General features: G+C 43.3%; 1 protein-coding gene across 1 annotated transcript; it reads left to right on the top strand.

The window, feature by feature from the left end:
* The first annotated feature begins 262 nt into the window (after positions 1-262).
* Positions 263-21,414, top strand: LOC143213647 (uncharacterized). The gene is made up of 5 exons (XM_076433701.1): positions 263-5,560; positions 5,837-5,929; positions 7,524-7,653; positions 20,649-21,130; positions 21,235-21,414. Exons 1-5 carry the CDS (start codon positions 263-265, stop codon positions 21,412-21,414), a joined length of 6,183 nt encoding a protein of 2,060 aa, XP_076289816.1.
* Positions 21,415-22,333: the final 919 nt, after the last annotated feature.

Below are 22,333 nucleotides of genomic sequence, written 5' to 3'. Positions count from 1 at the left end.
AGTCTCCGCGAGTCTTGTCGGCTCTTTACGCTCATTACGCTTGTACAAGGAACACAATCAGAATACAGTCCACTTCTACTCATTGTTATCGTTCTTTATTTCTAAAGTTTAACTTCGCGCACAGCGCTGTGCGATTCCGGCGCCTCCTCCATCACGTATCGTTCGGTCGTCGATCGTTTCCGATACATAAAATTGGTCCTTCGAGCCGGATTCGAAGTTAGAGTAAACGGCAAATTTCGGAGTTCACACGTGCGCTCTCAAGATGGCGGACTTCCACCGGCAAGCCATGCTGCAACGGACGATCCTGCGGACGGTTGAGAATTTTCGAAAGATCGGGAAAGCCAACCTCACAATCAGCAAAGTTCAAGCGCGACTCTCTTCTCTCGAAAACGCTTGGACTGCGTTCAGTGATGGCCACGTGCAGCTGCTCACCAATGTACCTGAGGAAGACCACCCGACTGTATCTTATTTCGCGGACGACCACTTCCAGACAACTGAGGATACTTACATCAGCTCCAGGGATGTTCTACTGGACGCCCTCGATAACCTGGGGTCACACGTGAGTCCAACATTGCATTCTCCGGACAACTCCTCCACGAGTCTACTCAAGCCTTCCGTCGCGCTTGCGCATCTTCCTCGCGTACCGTTAGCTCCGTTTAGCGGCGACCCAAACGAATGGGAGTCATTCCGAGATCGGTTCAAGTCGCTTATCATGTCAAATCGCGAATTAACGGATTTCATGCGCATGCATTATTTAGTGTCGTCGCTTACAGGGCCCGCGCTCGAAGCCCTCGGAAACATTCCGATAACCGCCGACAACTTTTCGACAGCGTGGCGCACTCTGACTACGCAATTCGAGAGCAAACGTCGACTGATTAAAATGCATTTGTCGAATCTGATCGATTTACCAGCGGTTGAGCGCGAATCTGCAGTCGATCTGCACTCTTTGATTGATCGAGCGAACGTAGCGAACACATCACTGTCGAAACTGGATCGCTCTCCAGAAGAATTGTGGACGGATATGTTAGTTCTTTTAGTATCGCGAAAACTTGATCCCGTTACGTCGAAAGCATGGTGCATCGCTTCATCTCAGTCCGACACGCCAAAATCATTTACCGAATTAACGACTTTCCTATTCGCTCGTGCGCGTGCGCTCGATGAAATGTCCGTCGAACCCTGCGATTCTGTGACGTCGAAGACGACGTCATGCCCTCGCGTACACGCCGTCACGACCTCGCAATCGTCCGAGCGTCCGAGCGCTTCCTCAGAATTGCGGCGGAGATCAGATAATACGGGAAAGACGAATACTCCGTTTTCGCAATCGTCTTGCCCACTCTGTCATTCACGACACTTTCTGAGTTCATGTCCGCAATACCTAGCCGAATCTCCGGAAAAGCGACGCGAAATTGTAAACCGGCTCTCGCGATGTTATAATTGCCTAAGCGAACGACACGCGGTGTCCGATTGTTCGAGCAAATTCAAATGTCGCGTTTGTCAACAAACTCACCATTCCTCTGTTCACGACGCGTCGACAAGTCGCGCGAACCTAGTCGATCCGTCCGCGCCCCGCTCTTCACCTCCATTACCGGGCTGCTCTACCGTTGTATCGTTGTCTGCGATGACTCCCCGTCGTCCCCCCTCACTCGTACTCTTGGCGACAGCGAGGCTCAAGATACGTGCTTCGTCAGGCCGTACCACGATAGTAAGAGCTCTCCTTGATCAGGGCTCCGAAGTCACACTTGTCACGGAAAATTTAGCTCAATTGCTTCGTGCAAAAAAGACCCGTAGAAATGTTACGATTTCCGCGGTCGGCGGAGCCCACGTGGAAACTGTGCGATCGTCTGTCGAAATTCACGTGAGTCCAGTCCACTCGACTACTCCGTCGCTGGTCACAACTGCGTTGGTTATGCCAACGTTAACAGCTTATAACGCACAATGCACTGCAGATCCGTCTTCATTCCAACATTTGAAAGATCTTCAGTGGGCAGACCCGGTGCCCACAAATTCCGAGTCCATTCAAATGATCCTCGGAGCAGATCTATATGGCGATGTAATCCTAGACGGGATTCGTAAAGGACGTCAGGGACAACCGATAGCCCAGAATTCAATTTTCGGGTGGGTTATCTCGGGGCCCATTCCATCTTCTTCCGTCGATCGCGACGGTTCCTCCACCACGAACTCTTCCTTTTCGTGTGTAGAAGTTTCATCGTGCAAGAAGAATCGGTCCTCTTCGATCGCATTCTCGCACCACTGCTCTTCCTCTTTGGAGTCGGAGCTGCGTCGGTTCTGGGAGGTGGAAGAACTCCCTCGGTGCTCTCCGCTGTCTTCAACAGAACGACAATGCGAAGAACATTTTATGACCACTCACTCGCGCAATCCAGACGGACGGTTCGTAGTTCGTCTCCCGTTCACTCGCGATCCTCCGCTTGAAATAGGTCACTCTCGGCACTCGGCAGGACGCATACTACTCGCATTGACCAACAAATTCCGCAAAGATACCGAACTCGAACGAGAATACTGCGATTTTATGCGCGAATACGAAGCCCTCGGCCACATGCGACGCGTGACCGCGGAACTCCCCCCGGCCACACAGGCTGTCTACATTCCCCACCATCCTGTATTTCGGCCCGGGAACGCAACGTCACATTTGCGCGTAGTCTTTAATGCATCAAGCTTGACCTCTAACGGTCACTCGCTCAATGACCTGCTCCTAGCAGGCCCAAAATTACAGACAGACCTGCCGTCTGTAATTCTGAAATGGCGTCATCACCGGTACGTTTACAGTGCTGACGTCGCAAAAATGTATCGACAGATTTTGGTCGATCCTCGCGACGTCAATTTTCAACGCATTCTTTGGCTAGATACCATTACAAAATCCCCTATCGACCACGTCCTGCTCACGGTCACATACGGCATGACGTGCGCTCCGTTCATTGCGCTTCGAGTCATTCAGCGCCTCCGTGAACTCGAGGGGGCAAATTTCCCTCTTGCGGTGCCCATTCTACGCGATCAGATTTACGTCGACGATGTCCTCTTTGGTGGCGATTCTGTCGAACTTGTCCGCGCGCGCCGCGATCAAGTCGTAGGGCTACTTCGCCGCGGAAAGTTCGAGCTTCGAAAGTGGTCGAGTAACTGCACGGAACTTCTTAGCGACATAGATCTGTCCGACCATGGATTGGCCTGCACCAGGTCATTGGCCGTCGATGACCACGTCAAGGTGCTCGGGATCGGGTGGAACCCGTTGGACGACGCGTTCCAAATTCAATTAAATATCCCGACGACCGTTCCCGAAACAAAGCGAGCGATTTTATCGGCGATTTCGAAAATTTATGATCCGTTGGGCTGGGTGACCCCCGTTACAATCACAGCCAAAATCCTCCTCCAGGATCTCTGGCGTCTGCGCGTCTCCTGGGATGAGGCTCTACAAAATGAAATTCGAGTACGGTGGAATTCCGTTTACACCGGATTAGAATCGCTGAAAGCATTATCGCTGCCTCGCTGGACCGGCCTCGACTCCAGTTCAGGTCCGGTCGAACTGCACGGTTTCTGCGATGCTTCGTCCCACGCATACGCTGCAGTCGTTTATTTGAAGACCACCTCCAAATCCGGTGTGGTCAACGTGTCTCTCTTGGCGAGCAAGTCTAAGGTAGCTCCCATATCCCCCCTAACGATACCGCGCTTAGAATTGTCCGCTGCTCTGCTCCTCGCGCGCCTTCTCGAATTCGTTCGGAATTCCCTAAACGGTCGCCCTCACTCATGTTTTTGCTGGGGTGACTCCACTATCGTGCTTGCATGGCTGCGCGACAGTCCGTCACGTTGGAAAACGTTCGTGGCCCACCGTGTGCACGAAATTCAAATTCGCGCTCCCGACGTCGTTTGGCGCTACGTGCCCTCGGAAGACAATCCGGCCGATTGTGCGTCACGCGGCATACTAGGAGGCGAGCTCGCAGCGCATTCTCTGTGGTGGTCAGGACCTTACTGGCTAGGCTCATCCGAGGAACAATGGCCTTCCGAACCCACGTCAGTTACGCCGATCGACTTGGTCTGTAGGGAGGAAAAGGCTGCGGTGTCCGTGGCTACAGTCACTTCCGAACCTTGGGACTTGTCGTCCAGATATTCGTCGTGGCCGAAACTTCTTCGCGTTACGGGATATCTATTTAAATTCTTGCGCGCTTGTCGCCCACGCCGCTCGCGTTCTCTCGCTCCCTCGACGCCAGGCCGAACTCTGTCGGCCGAGAACTGTGCCGCCGCGCGAATCTTCTGGATCAATTGCATTCAACGCGATTGTTTCCCTTCCGAAGTCGATGCGCTCCGTCAGCGCCGCAGTCTCTCCCCAAAAAGTTCGCTGTTAGCTCTCGATCCGTTCGTCGATGACGACGGAATTCTTCGAGTCGGTGGACGTCTACGACACGCTCCGGTGGCATTCAGTGTCAAACACCCAATCATACTCGCGTCACACCCATTGGTCAAGCAAATCATCGAGCATGCTCATCTACGCGCCCTGCACGCAGGCCTTCAATTGACCCTACATACGCTGCGGCAAACCTTCTGGATACTCCGTGCTCGCAGTTTGGTCAAGAGCACAATTCATGCTTGCGTAGTGTGTGTTCGCGAACGGGCCGCTGTCCCAGCTCAGTTGATGGGCCAACTTCCGACTCCACGCGTCTCCCCTTCGTCCAGATGTTTTTCTCACTGCGGAGTGGATTATGCTGGTCCGTTTCAAATCCGCGCGTCGTCCGGGCGCGGTATTACGTCGCGCAAAGCGTATGTGTCTCTGTTCGTGTGCCTAGCCACGAAGGTAATTCACCTCGAACTAGTATCCGACTATTCCACCCCAGCTTTCATTCGCGCATTTGATCGATTTTGTTCTCGACGTGGAATACCTTGCGCCATGTATTCCGATAACGGGACCACATTCGTCGGCGCGGACCGTGAATTATGTCGAATGTACCGAGCGACCCTACGGAATCCGGACTTTCTAAATAAAACCGCCAGCGACTGTATCGTTTGGCATTTTATTCCCCCCTCCGCACCGCATTTCGGAGGTTTGTGGGAAGCCGGAGTGAAGAGCCTCAAACACCATCTGAGGCGGGTTGTCGGTGCTCGAACCTTTACGTTCGAGGAGTTTAGCACTTTGCTATGCTCCATTGAATGCTGCCTAAATTCGCGACCTCTAGCTCCATTGCGAGACTCCGTGGACGATTTTGATGTCCTCACGCCTGGACACTTCATAATAGGCTCCCCGCTCACGGCACCCCCACAACCGTCCGTCCTCGAACTGTCCGAGAATCGCCTCACGCGTTGGCAGCTCGTCAGATCTGTGACGGAACATTTCTGGAAGCGCTGGGTGAACGACTATTTAAACACCCTCCAGCAGCGAAGCAAGTGGCGACAGGAGCAGCCATCAATCGAACCCGGTCAGCTCGTCTTAATCCGGAACTCCGCGCTTCCCCCGTGCAAATGGGAACTCGGTCGCGTGAAAACCGTGCATCCAGGGGCAGACGGTCGGGTTCGCGTGGTCACCGTCAAGACCTCTTCAACCGAACTGACCCGTCCGATTGTGAAGCTGTGCCCGCTGCCAATTGTTTCCGCTTCTACCTAACTTTGTACAGTCACTCCTGTAGATAAAATTGTATTATCTCGACTCGTTAGTTGAGTTCTGCGTTAGCTTTGAGTTCGCGTGCGCCGAACACTAAAAACCAAACGATAATGATTCCTCTGTAACGACTGTACACGTTCTCGAGACACTATAGACGATTACGCATTAATTAGGAGCACGAACTACTATAAGCTAGTTTGTATACCGCTCTAGCTGAATGCGAACACTCTTTGTTAGCCGAACGCGGTCTTGGAAAAGGCGTTAGACGGGGAATCGATGTTCGACAGCGAACCTTCGGTTCCAGAGAAGAGTGCTATTCATGTTTGCGTCGTGAGTGTTCGTTTTGCGTCAAACAACAAAATTCTGTATGCGATGCGGCGGCGTTAACTCGTCGCTCTCTTTGAAAACAACGTTTCAAGGCGGGCGGTATGTTCGCGATCGCGTGAACGTTCGAGGTTGTATCCTCGTCACGCGCCGCTCTCTCTCTTCGTCGTGACGTCAGCCGCCGACCGCTCTCATAGCGAACCGTGGTAAGAATCCGCGTTACCCCGTTTCCCCCTTTAGGGTCTATCGATCGTGTCCCAATCACCGATCGCCAATTATCGGATGATCCTTAAGGACCAATCCGCGATCCCGATGACGTGAATCCAGCTCGGTTTACGAAGTCTCCGCGAGTCTTGTCGGCTCTTTACGCTCATTACGCTTGTACAAGGAACACAATCAGAATACAGTCCACTTCTACTCATTGTTATCGTTCTTTATTTCTAAAGTTTAACTTCGCGCACAGCGCTGTGCGATTCCGGCGCCTCCTCCATCACGTATCGTTCGGTCGTCGATCGTTTCCGATACAGTACCAAATGAAAGACATTGAAATGATGAGCAAATATGTATAATGGGATGTTTAATTGGTTAAGCGGTTCAAAAGATATTGATGAAAATAGTCCAGTTTTTTAAAAAAATTAAATTTTTAAGCTTATTCTGTGGCAATAGAAACCGACAAAAAACGTCCGCTTTCTCTTCATATACGTAAATCAAAAATAACACCAACCAGAAGTAAATCGGCCGAAAAATGATAAAGTTATTAGCGATTGAGTGAATAAATCCAAATCCCACATTTTCTGAATATATTAATTTTTCGACAAGTGTGGCCATGCCGGCAACGGTTTCTTTTGTTCTCACGTTGATGCCACTGCTACAGCGAAAACTTAAATTTCGTTTTGAATAAAATAACACAATTTTGATTGCAAAAAACATACGAAAGAACCCAACTTCATTCTTTAGAATATTTTAGTAATAGTTTTGGCTCTTGCTCTGTCTTCGGTTGGTTTTGGGATCAGTATCTCTCGCGAGGTCTTAATTTGTTGGTGAAATCTCTCGCCGTGTAAATACTCTCCTAAATGTACATGAAATCAATTTCATTTTGTAAACTAGTGTAATTAGTAGCCCAATAAAATTTCTGTCCTCGACAATGATTACTAATACTAATAGCCAAAAATTATTTCCATCATCGATAACGGTTCCATATGACCAAAAAGAATTGTTGTCCTTTATAATGGATATTTATCAGTCAAAGATAATGTCTATCATCGATAATGAATGTTTGTAAATAGAACATATGTAAATTTAATATTTTCAATTGACTAGATTTCCCGAATAACTTCTGTGAAATTCAACGACTACTGCATTCCTTGTGATAAAATATGAACTTTTTGCAAATGATTTTTTTTATTAAATTAAAAAGAGACTATTGTTTATGGCGTCTGGATAACAATTATCGCAAAATTGACAGTATTTTTAAGTTATGCGAGTAAAATTTCTTTTATAAATATTTCAAACTTTAAATAACTAAATATAGTTATAACTAAAATTGTCATTGATTGACAACTCTAATAACCAACTCTATTGTTTGCGATCTTCATTTTAGTCGGTTAGTCGTTTTCCGCTCGAACACCATACGAACAGCACATCGGGCGGCCGGCAAAACATTCTCGCCGAGAATGTCCCTTTTGTCGAGGCGTTGCAGGTCGTGTTGGTGCTGAGCGGTTACCGGTCTAGTGTGCGCACCTCCATTGAAACTATATAGAAGAAAGTCAAAAGTCGGCGCTGGTCAGGTATAGTGTGCGCACTTTTCCCGTGCCGATACCTTAGACCAGGCATGCACAGCTCTTTGCTCTCACAATCAGAGCAGCTCCCGTGCTCCCAAGTTGTTCCCCGTGTGCTCTCAGAGCAGATCGGACGTATGGAAGGGGAACCCACTAAGCGTGACTTGTAAACAGAGCACGAGAGAAGACGAGTGGGAGGGGCGAGGGGAAGTGGAGAGCGCGCCGGAGTGGTCAGACTACAATAACGTAGACGCCGCCCCCACTCTCACTATACAATTACAATACAATACATAATACAATTTGAATATTTCTAACTATTGGTTACAAAAGAAAAAAGATAAAAGAAAAAAATAATAATAAATAAAATAATAATAATAATATATCTTTTTGTGAAAAGATATATGTGTATCACGGTTTTGCCGTTCTTTACAGTTCTTTATGGAACAAGTTTGCACCATTTTTTCAAAGGGCATAGCCGGATAAGATAGTCAAAAATGCCCTTGAGCCGAATTTTATCGACGATGTGCCATTCGATAGAGCACCAAGAAAAAACATACTGTGCAAAATTTCAACCCTATATCTCGATCGGGAGGGTAGTTATGGGGTAAAAACGAAAAATCAGTTTTTGGCCTATTTTACCTAGTTAATGACGCTTAAAAATTCTGAAAAAAATCTGACACATGTCAAAAATCCAAATACATACTTTGCAATTGGTTTCAGATTTTTAAAATGGAAATCCTGCTTGTAAAAAATCAAAAACCTCAAAAAAATCGAAAAAATGCAGATTTCACATGGAAGTTTTAGAGTGACAATATTTATATTTTTACAGTAGCAGTATATTGTTATAAGTATTGTTCATGAATTTTTTCAGATTTTTCGGTTTGGTGCGCCGTTGTTAAAAAAAATAGAAACCGATTTTTTCGACGTTTTTTCCGCGAAGAACTAAGATAACCTTAAAATTGTTACGTTCTATTTATTCTGTAAGTCTATCAGGCTCTGATAAACCTTGAGCATTCTACAGAAGTAATTAAAGAATGAAATCAACTTAATTAATATTTCTACAGTATAATCATTACATCTAGAAATATAAATCACGTTTCCAACAATTCAGTTGGCTCAGTGCGTTAGGCGTTCGATTGTGGACCGGCCTATGCTAGGTTCGCGCCCGTCGCAGGTCTATTTTTTTCATTTCATCAATTCTCTTCTTTTTTTATATCTAACTTCACACTAGTCAAGGATATTTTTGTAGAATTCTTTTAAAAGCAATATTGAAATATTTAAAAAGTATTTTAAGGTAAAATACACCAATATAGTAGTTGTGTCTAACAGAGTCGTAAGGCGAGTAAAGAAAAGAAAAGGTAAACGTATAAAAGTAAACAAAGGTAAAAGTTAATGAAACATCAAAAGTTTGTCATTCTAAATATGCTTTTATAGATTCGTTAGTTTACTTTGACAAGTATGGGAACATCTGCTTTCACTGTGAAATATTTCATTAGCAACCCTGAGTAGTACATACACAACAATTGCTGTTCCGCATAAGAGACGCATAAAAGAAGTAAACAACAATAGAGCCATTTCTACAACTTGTATTTCTTTCTTTTCTGTATAACAAAGTATTTAAAACTCGAAGACACATAAATGGAATTACTGCTGAAAATGTCGAGTACTGCCAGAAGTTCCTCCAATTTTCAACATAAATAAATCTTTCAATTCATCGATAAAATAAAATATGCTTTACAGAAAACACGATAAAATGAATCTGAGATAATTAAGATCCGCACAAGCTATGTATTATAATTTTTTTGCGAATTTCACCTATAATATTTTTTTTGAATATGTAGATATTGCTTCTAAAAGAAATCTACAAACACACCATTGATTATTATATAGTTAGACATAAAAAAAAAGAATTAATCAAGTAAAAAAAATGTATACCTATGCCGGGAGCGAACCTAGTATAAGCAGATCAACAGTCGAACGCCTAACACGCTGAGCCATTTGAGCTGTTGGAAACGTAAGTGATATTTCTAGATGTAATGTTCATACTGTAGAAATATTAATTGAGTTGATTTCATTTTTTAATTACTTCTGTAGAATGCTCAAGGTTTACCAGAGCCTGATAGACTTACAGAATAAATAGAACGCAACAATTTTAAGGTTAGCTTAGTTCTTCGCGGAAAAAACGTCGAAAAAATCGGTTTTTATTTTTTTTAACAACGGCGCACCAAACCGAAAAATCTGAAAAAATTCATGAACAATACTTATAACAATATACTGCTACTGTAAAAATATAAATGTTATCACTCTAAAACTTCCATGTGAAATCTGCATTTTTTCGATTTTTTTGAGGTTTTTGATTTTTTACAAGCAGGATTTCCATTTTAAAAATCTGAAACCAATTGCAAAGTATGTATTTGGATTTTTGACATGTGTCAGATTTTTTTCAGAATTTTTAAGCGTCATTAACTAGGTAAAATAGGCCAAAAGCTGATTTTTCGTTTTTACCCCATAACTACCCTCCCGATCGAGATACAGGGTTGAAATTCTGCACAGTATGTTTTTTCTTGGTGCTCTATCGAATGGCACATCGTCGATAAAATTCGGCTCAAGGGCATTTTTGACTACCTCATCCGGCTATGCCCTTTGTACCAAATGAGGAACCTGTGAAATAGTGAACTTGTGAAATATACTTGTGCACTCTTGCTTTGTCTCATACACTATCCACCATTTTGAATTATCTCGAATCGAGGCTTGTGGGCACCAGATAATTTTGGATCTCGGAACACTGCATCGTATGCACATACTATACCTATGCCGGGTCTATAAGTATCTATGGTCTAAGGCCGATACGTAGGCAGTAGGTCGGACTCTAGTCCGACGGCCCGCCGCGTCGGTGCGGCCTAGTGTGCGCATCCCCATTGAAATACACAGAAGAAACCCAAAACGGGCTAGCGGCGCGGCGCAGGTAGACGTCGGGTCGGTCTAGTGTGCGACGACCTTAAACTGTGCCGGTGTCACGCGGCACAATCGAGGAAAGAAGAAAACTAACGTATAGTCATCGAACTAACACTCGTGCTTTACCGCGATTGAAATAAAAGAAAGATTAACTCATGAAAAGATATATCTTACGACTCTTAAAAGGTGAGGCGAAACGAAATGACATGTGTTCGTGGGAAAAGACAAGCTTTTTATCACCATCGTTAGTGGCTCATCGGGCATATACAGGGTGTCCCAAAATTCGTGAAAATCCCGAAAGGGGGTGGTTCCTGAGACCATTTCAAGCGACATTTTCCTTTGCAAAAATGTTATCCGCGGCTTTGTTTGCGAGTTATTACCGAAAAACACGGACCAATCAGAGCGCGACCTAGACGCGAGTTACCACAGTCGGCCAATAGACAGTTGGCGCGCCGGGCAGACTGTGGCAACTCGCGTCTAGATCGCGCTCTGATTGGTCCGTGTTTTTCGTTAATAACTCCTAAACAAAGCCGCGGATAACATTTTTGCAAAGGAAAATGTCGCTTGAAATGGTCTCAGGAACCACCCCCTTTCGGGATTTTCACGAATTTTGGGACACCCTGTATAATGGGTCTTATCGGCGCATAGTGGGGGGTATCGATTGGGTCTCAGGTGAATTGTCTATCGAATAGTTTTCTTATCAGCATGTCGTGGGGATATCGATTGGGATATTGATTGAGGTGTCGGTTGAGGTATCAGTTGAGGTATTGATTTTGTGTCGGATGTTTTATACGGATCGCATGGTTACACCGACGGCGACACGCTTCGGCCACGCGATCCTATTTCATTCTGTCCTTCTCTATGTTCGGCTCGTCGTTTGAAGTCTCGGCGCGGTCGGCGCGGTAGATGCAGTCGTAAAAATATAGCCACCCTATACTATCGAAGTCCGTTCGAACCACGGGTATTGGGACTCCGATCGAAAAATTACTGTATTTATAATTAAAGGTTTCCATTACCATGAATATAGGTTTTATTTCCATGTTTACCAAGTACCGTCCTGGCTCAGAGGTAGCGTGCCGGATTAGTCCGGCGTTGGCCAGGATTCGATTCCTTGTCGGTCAGAAATTTTTTATCAATTAAACTTTCCTTATTCGTTTGTAGTACAATAATACTATATTATTTATTATGGTGATACTGCTCTTCACATTAAAAAATGAATATTTAATTTTAATAAAGCATAACATAAAAATCATACGTTACATGCATAAAATAACTATAGAGATATAGTTAATACACACAAGCATTATTACATGCAGCGGCGGTACTTATCCTAGACACATAAAAAGCAAAGCACACAAAAGCATCTAGCACATCTAATAAATGCAAGTGCATTACATGCATATTTGCTTTTGTTTACTTCTATTAAAAAACACAACTGATTTATATTTAAAAACTGTCACAAATGTGTTGGTAAAATTTCAGTAAAAATATGTAGAAGAAAACAAGTTTCATCGGTACGCTATTCTTAGCTGCGCTTCGGCCGCGCGGTCTCTCTTTACACGCGCTGTCCTTTTCTACGTAAATAGTGTCCGTCAACGAAACAACAAAAATAATTATGCTCGTCGAGAACCAATTATTTCACTGAATCTGTATAACGTAAAACTATGTAACAGTTAATACAATGTAATATCAACAAGCAGATACGACTCGCGCAATCTTAACATCAGAGTCCAAGCTACTATTCAATAGAGGGCTTTTATTTTTTAATTATCATATAAACTACAAAGTGGCACTTTAATTATATGAATTAAATTTATATGTCCTTATTCGCAATTGTTTAAACTCTCACGTAAAACAAGTCCGATATTTACCACTTTTAATCATTGTTTTGGAAGGGTTCCCAAAGTTTAAATTGTTAATGATATTGTAGTATTTGTACATCGATTGAATAATGCTCAGAAATTAATTACTTATACTATATTTACGCATTACTGTACGGCTGGAGTCCTTATTAATAATTATTTGAATAAAAATAAATTTTTTAAAAATACCACGTGTTTTTAAAACGGACTAAATATTACAAAATAAATTTTTAAAAAACACCATGTTTAAAAAACGGACTAAAAAGTATAAAATAATTTTTTCTAGCCCCATACAGATTCCTAACCCCGTACAGATAGTCCTGAAAATTTGTGATTGTTAATTTTTAATAGCTATGAAAATACTTGTAACATTTAAAACGAAAAACGTTGGGCGCATGTAATAGATAATTGATGCATGAACACCTAAATCACTAACAATTTTATTGCACTGCAAATGATATGAACTGTGCGAGTTTTCTCAGCGGCAGCTACTCTCTACACTCCTTACTATGTATTATTTTGCGCGCCACGATTTTCGTTTTAAATCTTACAAGTATTTTCAGAGCTATTAAAAACTAGCAATCAAACATTTTCAGGACTATCTGTACGGGATTAAGAAGCTGTATGGGGCTAGAAAAAATTATTTTATACTTTTTAGTCCGTTTTTTAAACATTTATTTTATACTTTTTAGTCCGTTTTAAAAACGTGGTATCTTTAAAACATTTATTTTTATTTAAATAATTATTTTCTGCTTTTTAGTCTTGTATGTGTAAAATTTTACAATCGATTTTGAACATTTTGATGAGATTATAACGGAGACGTCGTAAATTTCAGACGGTATTGCGACGCGTCATATCGAAAACAATCGCCGTGGTAAAATGTCAAAGATAAAGGTTCGACGGAGAATTTTGGTGTAACTGTTCTTTCGCTTGGTAATCGAACATTATAGTATAATAATACGAATTTTGTAAACACCGCACGGAGCTCGAACGCACACTGAGCTCCTTCGGTGCGAAGCGGGTCAGTGGAGTGAGGATGAGTCAGAGTGGGAACACGTAGTAGAGTGGTGACGCTGAGCGCGATGACTTACTACGTCACGCTGCGGGGGCTGCAAAGGTTCAAATTATTAATAATTTATATCTCCTAAACGCGCATAGGCTTTTTTAAAAATTTCTTTTTAAATATTGCATTGTCATCCAGTTCTGAGCTATGTTTAAAATTTCAAGTCTCTAGCTCATCGGAAAGTTAGTTTAAAATCAATTGCAAAATTTGTACCGAACAAACAGACAGACAAGAAAGCGAGCTCTAATAAAAACGTGGTAAAAAATACAGAATTTTGTCATTTGAACCACCCATCTAGCTTTAATATGTAGATCACGATACATTCGACCTTAAACTTCGAGGGTCGTTCTCACTCCCTAAATATGAACAATGGCTGTTACAAAAGATATGTGCTTATTATTCTTGGAAGAACTATGTCCTTCTCCGAATATTCATTAAGATCTGCATATGTAAACTTCGGGATCATCCCTTGAGTAAGTATTTAGATTTATGAAAGAGCAGCGAATGTGTTCAAGCATTTTTAATAATTAAGTATATCATTAACTATTTATGTTTCATATGACGTAGAAAAGTACTATTTAAAAGAGCTAACAACAACATATAGGGGCAATAGTACAATAAAGAGAATCGTAAACCGACAATGTAAAATTTAGCGTTCTTGAATATTTTCCACATAATTCGTTTGTAAATAAAAGATTTATCAACGAGACAGACCATTCAATCGCCATGAAAAAAATGAGTCACCATTTAAATCTTCAAAGAGATTAGTGTCTTGTGTAATTACCAATTTTCAAACCTGTATTAACCTGTATTAATATGTTAATATGGGAACTAATTATATCCTGTATCATTAATTTCTCACAATAGCTTGATGGTAACTTTAACTTATTTTTCAAGGCGATTTCTATTCATAAGTAACTTCAAGCAGTCCTAATTGCGGAAAATGTGATTATAATGCTTGTTTGTTCATATTAGAATTTACTAATTAGGGTGTGTTGTACTATAAATTTTAGTATACAGGGTGCCCCAAAATTCGTGTACTTCCTTGAAATGGGAGGTTCCCGAGACCATTCTAAGAGACATTTTCCTTTGCACCAATGTCAACTGCGGCTTTGTTTAGGAGTTATTAACGAAAAACACGGACCAATCAGAGCGCGCCCTGGGCCGCCGCGCCGCGCCGCGCCGGCAAGCGAGTGTCGGTGGTACGCCGTGACATCGCAACGAACAAGAGTTTCTCCATTATGTGAATGCTCTCCGATTTCGATGAGCTTTGGATATGTGGTCAAGATCATTATTCTGAACAACAGTTCTCTTTAGACTTTTTGGCGATCGGCTTTAGTTTACGAGATTATCGCGAGAAACTTTACTTGTAAATCCATGGGATCGATGTACTACTAGCTTCTATCCGATTTCAATGAGCTTTGGATATGTGGTTAAGACCATTATTCTGAACAACATTTCTCTTTAGACTATTTGGCGGTTGGCTTTAGTTTACGAGATTATCGTAAAAAAAGAGAAGAAGCAGAAACTGATTGTATTAAAAACTCACGTATTCAGCCGTATATCCATTTGCTGCTTCGAAATGTGTGTCTTGAAATTTCTCCACACTCACAATCACTGTTCACATTTGTCAACACATAGTTATGCACTAATAATAATTGCCATATACCTTGTACTGCTGCACAAATCACAACAATCAGGTAATGCAATCACTAGACCGCGGATTTCATGCATTTGTAGCAAACATGAGTAGGTGCATTTTAATACAGTAGAGAGATTAAAATAATTTCAAAACACCATAGTATTATTTTCAACTTTTTAAAATGATCACAGTGAAAATGAAATATCTGTCTGGCTCCTGTCTCTTGTAATAGCGGCAGCCAACATTAATTTTGCATAAAGATCCGCAGTCTAGTGATTAGTTTAAATATCAATATCAAAAACACAGCTAATAGCAACCGTTAGCTTTGATTTGGCAAGTCTTTGGAGATGTTCTCTCTACCGCGGCTCGAACGACACTGATTGTCCGCAAAATTTTTCTAAAGAATTTAGGAAGGGCATTTAGAGTGTCGAAATTCGAAATGCACGCTGTAGCACGTTTACGAAAACGACGGGACGGTTAGACGAAAAACAGGACGCGAGAAGGACCGCTGTAAGATTTACGGCAAACACATGTTTAGTTTTTCCTGCAGATTGGTACGCAGAGTCGATGGGTAACCGCGCGATCGAAAACGTCATCCGTCCTTTTACCCAGCAAGGGGTAAAAATGTCAGGTCAGCGTAGAGAGAGAGAGAGAGAGAGCATCCCTATTGTCCTATACCTTCCTTAAGAAACTTTCTAAAAGAAGGACAGACGACTTTTTCGAATGGTCACCCATCGACTCTGCGTACCAATCTACAGGAAAAACTAAACATGTGATTGCCATAAATCTTGAATCGGTCCTTCTCGCGTCCTGTTTTTCGTCTAACCGTCCCGTCGTTTTTGTAAACGTGCTACAGCGTGCATTTCGAATTTCGACACTCCAAACGCCCTCCCTAAATTCTTTAGAAAAATCTTGCGGAAAATCTGTGTCGTTCGAGCCGCAGTAGAGAGAACATCTCCAAAGACTTGTCAATTCAAAGCTAACGGTTGCTATTAGCTGTGTTTTTGATATTGATATTTAAACTAATCACTAGACTGCGGATCTTTATGCAAAATTAATGTTGGCTGCCGCTATTACAAGGAACAGGAGCCAGACAGATATTTCATTCTCACTGTGATCATTTTAAGAAGTTGAAAATAATACTATGGTGTTTTGAAATTATTTTAATCTCTCTACTGTACTAAAATGCACCTACTCATGTTTGCTACAAATGCATGAAATCCGCGGTCTAGTGATTGCATTACCTGATTGTTGTGATTTGTGCAGCAGTACAAGGGATATGGCAATTATTATTAGTGCATAACTATGTGTTGACAAATGTGAACAGTGATTGTGAGTGTGGAGAAATTTCAAGACACACATTTCGAAGCAGCAAATGGATTTACGGCTGAATACGTGAGTTTTTAATACAATCAGTTTCTGCTTCTTCTCTTTTTTTACGATAATCTCGTAAACTAAAGCCAACCGCCAAATAGTCTAAAGAGAAATGTTGTTCAGAATAATGGTCTTAACCACATATCCAAAGCTCATTGAAATCGGATAGAAGCTAGTAGTACATCGATCCCATGGATTTACAAGTAAAGTTTCTCGCGATAATCTCGTAAACTAAAGCTGATCGCCAAAAAGTCTAAAGAGAAATGTTGTTCAGAGTAATGATCTTGACCACATATCCAAAGCTCATTGAAATCGGAGAGCATTCACATAATCGAGAAAGTCTTGTTCGTTACGATGTCACGGCGTACCACCGACACTCGCTTGTCGGCGCGGCGCGGCGCGGCCGCCCAGGGCGCGCTCTGATTGGTCCGTGTTTTTCGTTAATAACTCCTAAACAAAGCCGCAGTTGACATTGGTGCAAAGGAAAATGTCTCTTAGAATGATCTCAGGAACCTCCCATTTCAAGGAAGTACACGAATTTTGGGACACCCTGTATAGGGTGGTCCATATAAAGGGTTATATTTTTTCTTAGAATATTGAAAGATATAATATTAACGAAACTCTGTGTTTACATATATCTAAAACTAATATATACGAGTTTATAAAATTGTGAATTATAAAATAATGTTTATCAGATTTACTGTGAATAATTAAGATAACGCTCCCTACACGTTATACTAAATGAATATAGCAACACACATGTCCTTAGTTTCCTAAAATTGCTACTTTTGATGATACACTTATTAATTATATTACCTTCGAAAACGAATTCAGTTTTAGAAGCATTTGCAAACCTAGTAAGGTGAAGTGCCCTATGCCTGGACAGCATGTTTTTCTATTTTTAATTTTATCACTTTAAATAAACAAAAAGAATTTTTTAAGAGTTTTAACATACAGTTCAGAGTTTGTAAAATAATTTAAAATAAAACTAGAGGGGTGTTGTTGCTCGCTCGCTTCGCGAGCTTCGCAAGTAGGGTTGTCGTAGCTCGCTCGCTTTGCGAGTTCGCGAGAGGGTTAGTGGTACGGATGTTATTTGGTGTGTGACTCTCCAAGAGTCACACAAAGAACTTCCCGATTAGTTAGTTGTAGTATATTATTATCATTATTAAGTATACATTTTTAGGAGATTATACGTTTTCAGAGAAATTCAATAGTTTTCTACTTATCAAAATGTTTGCTATATGGCGTCGCATTAAACCAACATCGCAGGCTCGTTGCTCGCTTGGTTCCTTGTTATAGCATACTAAATAAATACAAAATAAATTGTCTTAATTAGTGTTTTGCAAACGATACAACTCATCATTATCCGGGTTTGCAGTATTGATCTTGGTTTTCCTCGATACTGTTAATTTAAATTGTCCCAAAGTTATAAACCGCGCTCAATTTTGAAATTCTGCTCAGTGCTACATACAACATTTGTAAAGTTCGCCTTTCTGATTTTTTAAAATCCAAACATACTTTCTCGTATGTTTGTCCCTGACTTTTATGAATCGTAATCGCTTCAGCAGGAACCACTGGAAATTGACTACGTGTGATTTGATATTTTTCCTCACTCGACATATTTACTTGATTCGATATTTTTATTATTGATGTTAAATTCTGATCAATATTTGCATTTTTCATATAATCACGATAACGAGTTCTTACTTTCACTCCTACTCTGGCCAATTGAAAATCTAACCACAATATAGACGAAATTTTTATATTTTCTTGAAAAGTAATAAATTTTAATATTCCGCATGTGTGTGTGTGCTCCATTAAACAATCCGTTTTCAACATCAATGTTATTAATAATTATCATATAGTTTATATTAATTTTCAATTTAATCTCAGTTAATAATTCGTTTTGAACTGATTGTTTTTTTAAAGATTGTAATATACATTTTTTTTGTACTTTCATCGATATTCTTTGAAAATGTATTCTCGGAAGTAGAGATGATTAACTCACTCTTGCAATGGGATAATTTTCGATTATTCTAAGTGGAAACATCATCATAAGGTACAAAAAAAATTTTTTGTGTAATTACGTTTGTTTCTTCGGTGGAAACTTTCCGTTCTCTCGTATAAATTGCATTGTTGAATGAACTTCTTTCGAAAAAAAACTAAAAAACTACTTGACCAAAATGGACCGAAATCTAATCAGCTCTAAGTTACAGCGGGGCACATCGATTGCATCATTCATCATCCTGATCGCGTTGTTACTTTTTCTGAAAACGTTAACGAAAAATTTGATTACATAAAAACGGACATACGCACGCGCGCGCACACACACACGCGCACACACACACACGAACATTTTGCTGAAAATAGTCTAAAATGACTGCAATGACCATGAAACGTGAAGATCTGCTAAAAAATCGATTTTCGGGGTCATTACAATAACTTCCCTATAAAATCGGGAAGTTAAAAATCACATTGTTTAGGTTAATATCTTAATATCTTAATTGTTCGATCACGTACTAGCAATAGGGTAGTAATTAGGTTAGGAAGGCATAGTTCAATAGTATGTAGTGATTTCAGAGAATATTTTTGGTACGTAACCGTAAATTAGACAATGATGTTATTATGACAAACGGGTACCTGCGAATTATGTATACCAAAGAAAAACGCTTTGTTACGTTGTGATTACCAGTCCAGTATTTTTGCTTAATAAAAAAGTCTCGCTGCCGTGCGCTCGTCTTTTCCCGAGGGAGGAGGGGGTGTAACAGACCTGCACCGGGCAGGCCTGTCCGAACCGTCGCGCACCACCGATACGCGCCCCGCGCCGCGCGACCACCGCGCCACGAAACCGATACCGATGGGAACGAGTCGACAGTTTCCCCCACGCGTATGAGAAACGTCGAGAACATTCGCGAAGTCCAGCATCGCATCTATAAAAGCCGCTACGCGACCCCGGGAGGGCCTTCTTAGTTGAGACGAGACTCAGATCGGATCGCTCCTGTTAATATCCCTGCAAGTATCCCTTCCGGTGAAGAACTACGTTCCACCAAACAGAATACGGCGTACCGCCATCTTGTAACCAGTATTCCTGTTCCCTGGGAGCATTCCGCCGGTGACAAACTACGTTCCACCGAAGTAGAGTACGGCGTACCGCCACTCTGAAGGGCCAAGGTGCACCACCAGCCCCCTTGTTAAGGCGTACCGCCGACAAGAACGCGCGACGAGCACGATGAACCATCACTCGTCGCCGTAGAACCGCCTGAGAGGACGTAAACGCACGGTGAACCACCACGTTGAAATCTGACCGACACGACTCAGACAGGGAGCCCTCCTCTCTCCCCGAAAACGTCCTGTTCCTGTAGCATAGTCAGAGCACGACGTACCGTCACTCTTTTTCGCCAAGGTGTACCACCAGCGAACTTGTTATGGCGTACCGCCGACAAGAACGAACGACGAGCACGGTGAACCACCACTCGTCGCCGTAGAACCGCCCGAGAGGATTATGGCGTATGGCGAACCGCCACGTCGCACATCCGGCCGACCTGACTCGGGCAGGGTTCCCTTACCGTCCTGATTTTTCCCGCTTACCTGCCTCGAAACCCGTTCGAGCCGCGTTCGAGAAAGTAACGCGTTTCGTACCTGAAAACCGCGACGTGCGCGTCCGAGAAAGTTACGCGCATCCGTATCCGAACGTCGCGGTTACCGAGTGAATATTCGCGAAGACCGAATTCCGTAAAACCGCGCCCGCGAACTCGCCGGCAGCGAGCATGTCAGTGAAATCGCCTGTGTCGTTATTTCGAAACCCGCGTACCACGTCCAGTTCCCCATCGATATTTTCCCTCTCGTCAAACATCGAACTCTGGAGCGGAGAGCTATAAGGACGAAGAGGAAGTCTCCGAACGTGACGACGAAACCAGGTTGTTACAGTATTACCAAGAATAATTCAAACCTGTAGTTAGGAAGCTAGTAAGTTAGTAGCAAACTAAGCTAGTACCTGGACAAAAGTAAACCCTACACCGGTGTAACGATCCGACTTCGCTATGCCCTGTAGCTCAAGAGTTACCAGGGTTCGTTAGGATGGAAGTAATGAAGGTTGTGCGAAGTCTGGTAAAAACTACGGTTTATTCATCGCTAGTTTGTCGATGCCTGGACGAGTTTCTGGCGGCGGCGGTCTCTGTCGCGACAGCGGTAGCTGACGCGACGACGGCGACGGCGGAGGTTCGCGGTCCGGCGAGAACGCGGCGGAGAAACGACCGGCGAACAGTCAGCCTGGTCGGTCAAGGCTCGGTCGGCGCACTTACAACTAACACTACACTAATTTACGGCGCACTTACAACTGACACTACCCTACTTAAGAACTACGGACGCGGGTTAAAAGACAGGCCGGGTGCGGTCCGGACAAGCGAGACCATGCTTCGGACACGGTGCGTTGGCGCGATTCCGGACTATGCTACCGCGGCTGGATTCTGGACGCGGGTAAAACGGCGATCTCGTCGTCCAGCGGTATCTGGCACGACGAGCCGGTCTGATGCGGTGCGCGAATCTTCTCGCGACTTGCGGGAACGTCTTTCCGGAGACGGTTCTACGGATGCGCGGATACGTCGCGGATTCCGGTACGTCGCGGTTTCGACGGGGAGCGTCTCCTGGAGCGGTTGTCTCAACCTGCGGACTGGACGGCCTCGTCGTCCAGCAAGAACGTCTGTACGCTCAAACGGAAGCACCCGATCGAAGAGTACCAAAGCGCTCGCGTCCTGGACGCACCCAGGAGTATTCGAGCTCGTTCACTGACTGGCGAGGATGAGAATGTCTCCAGGTGAACTCCGGTGAAAATTCGTCTCGTTCTGCCTCATATAGACAGAAGACGAAAGCACGGACCACGAAGAGTGCCGCTCGCGTCGCGGCTGATTCTTCGCGGTGATTGGTGCGGGCCAGTTTCGGCAAAGTCTACAAATATGACTGCCGTTCGATCGCTCTTACTCTTAGGCCTAGACGCGGCTCGCGACGAGACGTTGTCTCGTCGCATCCCCCCTTTCTTCGGAGACTAGTGACGAGGCGATGCCTCGTCACATCTCCCCCTTTCTTCGGAAGCGCGACGAGTCGGTGTCTCGTCGCACCGGGACAAATTGAATTTACATATAATCTGCAACAGACACTATAGCAGTGATGCCAGAATCACGCGTCGTGGGTTTTTTCCCCTCCGCTCGCTCAGCCGACTCGACCCCCCACTCTGACGCACCGTCGTCGCCACGCACCGTCGTCTACTCTGCCGAGATTCTCTGATAGAGATACGTTCGTGTCTAGCGCGTGCGCAGTAGAAGCAACGTGGCGACGACAGTGCGTCAGAGTGGGGGGTCGAGTCGGCTGGACGAGCGGAGGGGAAAAAACCCACGACCCATGATTCTGGCATCACTGCACTATAGTGCTCCAAGCACTATGGCCGCTACGGGGAGCGAGACGCGCGACCGGGAGGAGTGGGAGTATTCCTTGAGAATGCCTCCGATCGAGCAAAAATTATTATTGTATATTACACATTCTGCCCTTAATTTGTTGTGTAATTATCTTTTCTCTTTCGTGTAAATTATTAATGATTTCTTGTTCCTGTTCTTTTTTAATTCTGTACCTCTCTATTTCCTGCTTTTATGACAAATGTTCTTCTTCTATAATTTTTTTTCTTGACCCATTTTTCAAGATCTTTCTTCTGTCTTCGACAGTACAGTTGGTGGTCCTTTGTTAACA

This window comes from Lasioglossum baleicum, chromosome 11 (genome assembly GCF_051020765.1).
Source record: "Lasioglossum baleicum chromosome 11, iyLasBale1, whole genome shotgun sequence".
Taxonomy (NCBI): Eukaryota; Metazoa; Arthropoda; class Insecta; order Hymenoptera; family Halictidae; genus Lasioglossum; species Lasioglossum baleicum.
The sequence above is the reverse complement of the archived record's forward strand: the minus strand, read 5'-3'. Positions and strand labels throughout refer to the sequence as shown.

Bases quoted from the DNA above. Each gene is read 5' to 3' on its own strand.
- LOC143213647 (XM_076433701.1), top strand. From the start codon at position 263: ATGGCGGACTTCCACCGGCAAGCCATGCTGCAACGGACGATCCTGCGG. The intron at 7,654-20,648 runs GTGTGCGCACCT...TATGCCCTGTAG, and splicing joins GCTGAGCGGTTACCGGTCTA to CTCAAGAGTTACCAGGGTTC. The intron at 21,131-21,234 runs GTGCGCGAATCT...TTCGACGGGGAG, and splicing joins CGACGAGCCGGTCTGATGCG to CGTCTCCTGGAGCGGTTGTC.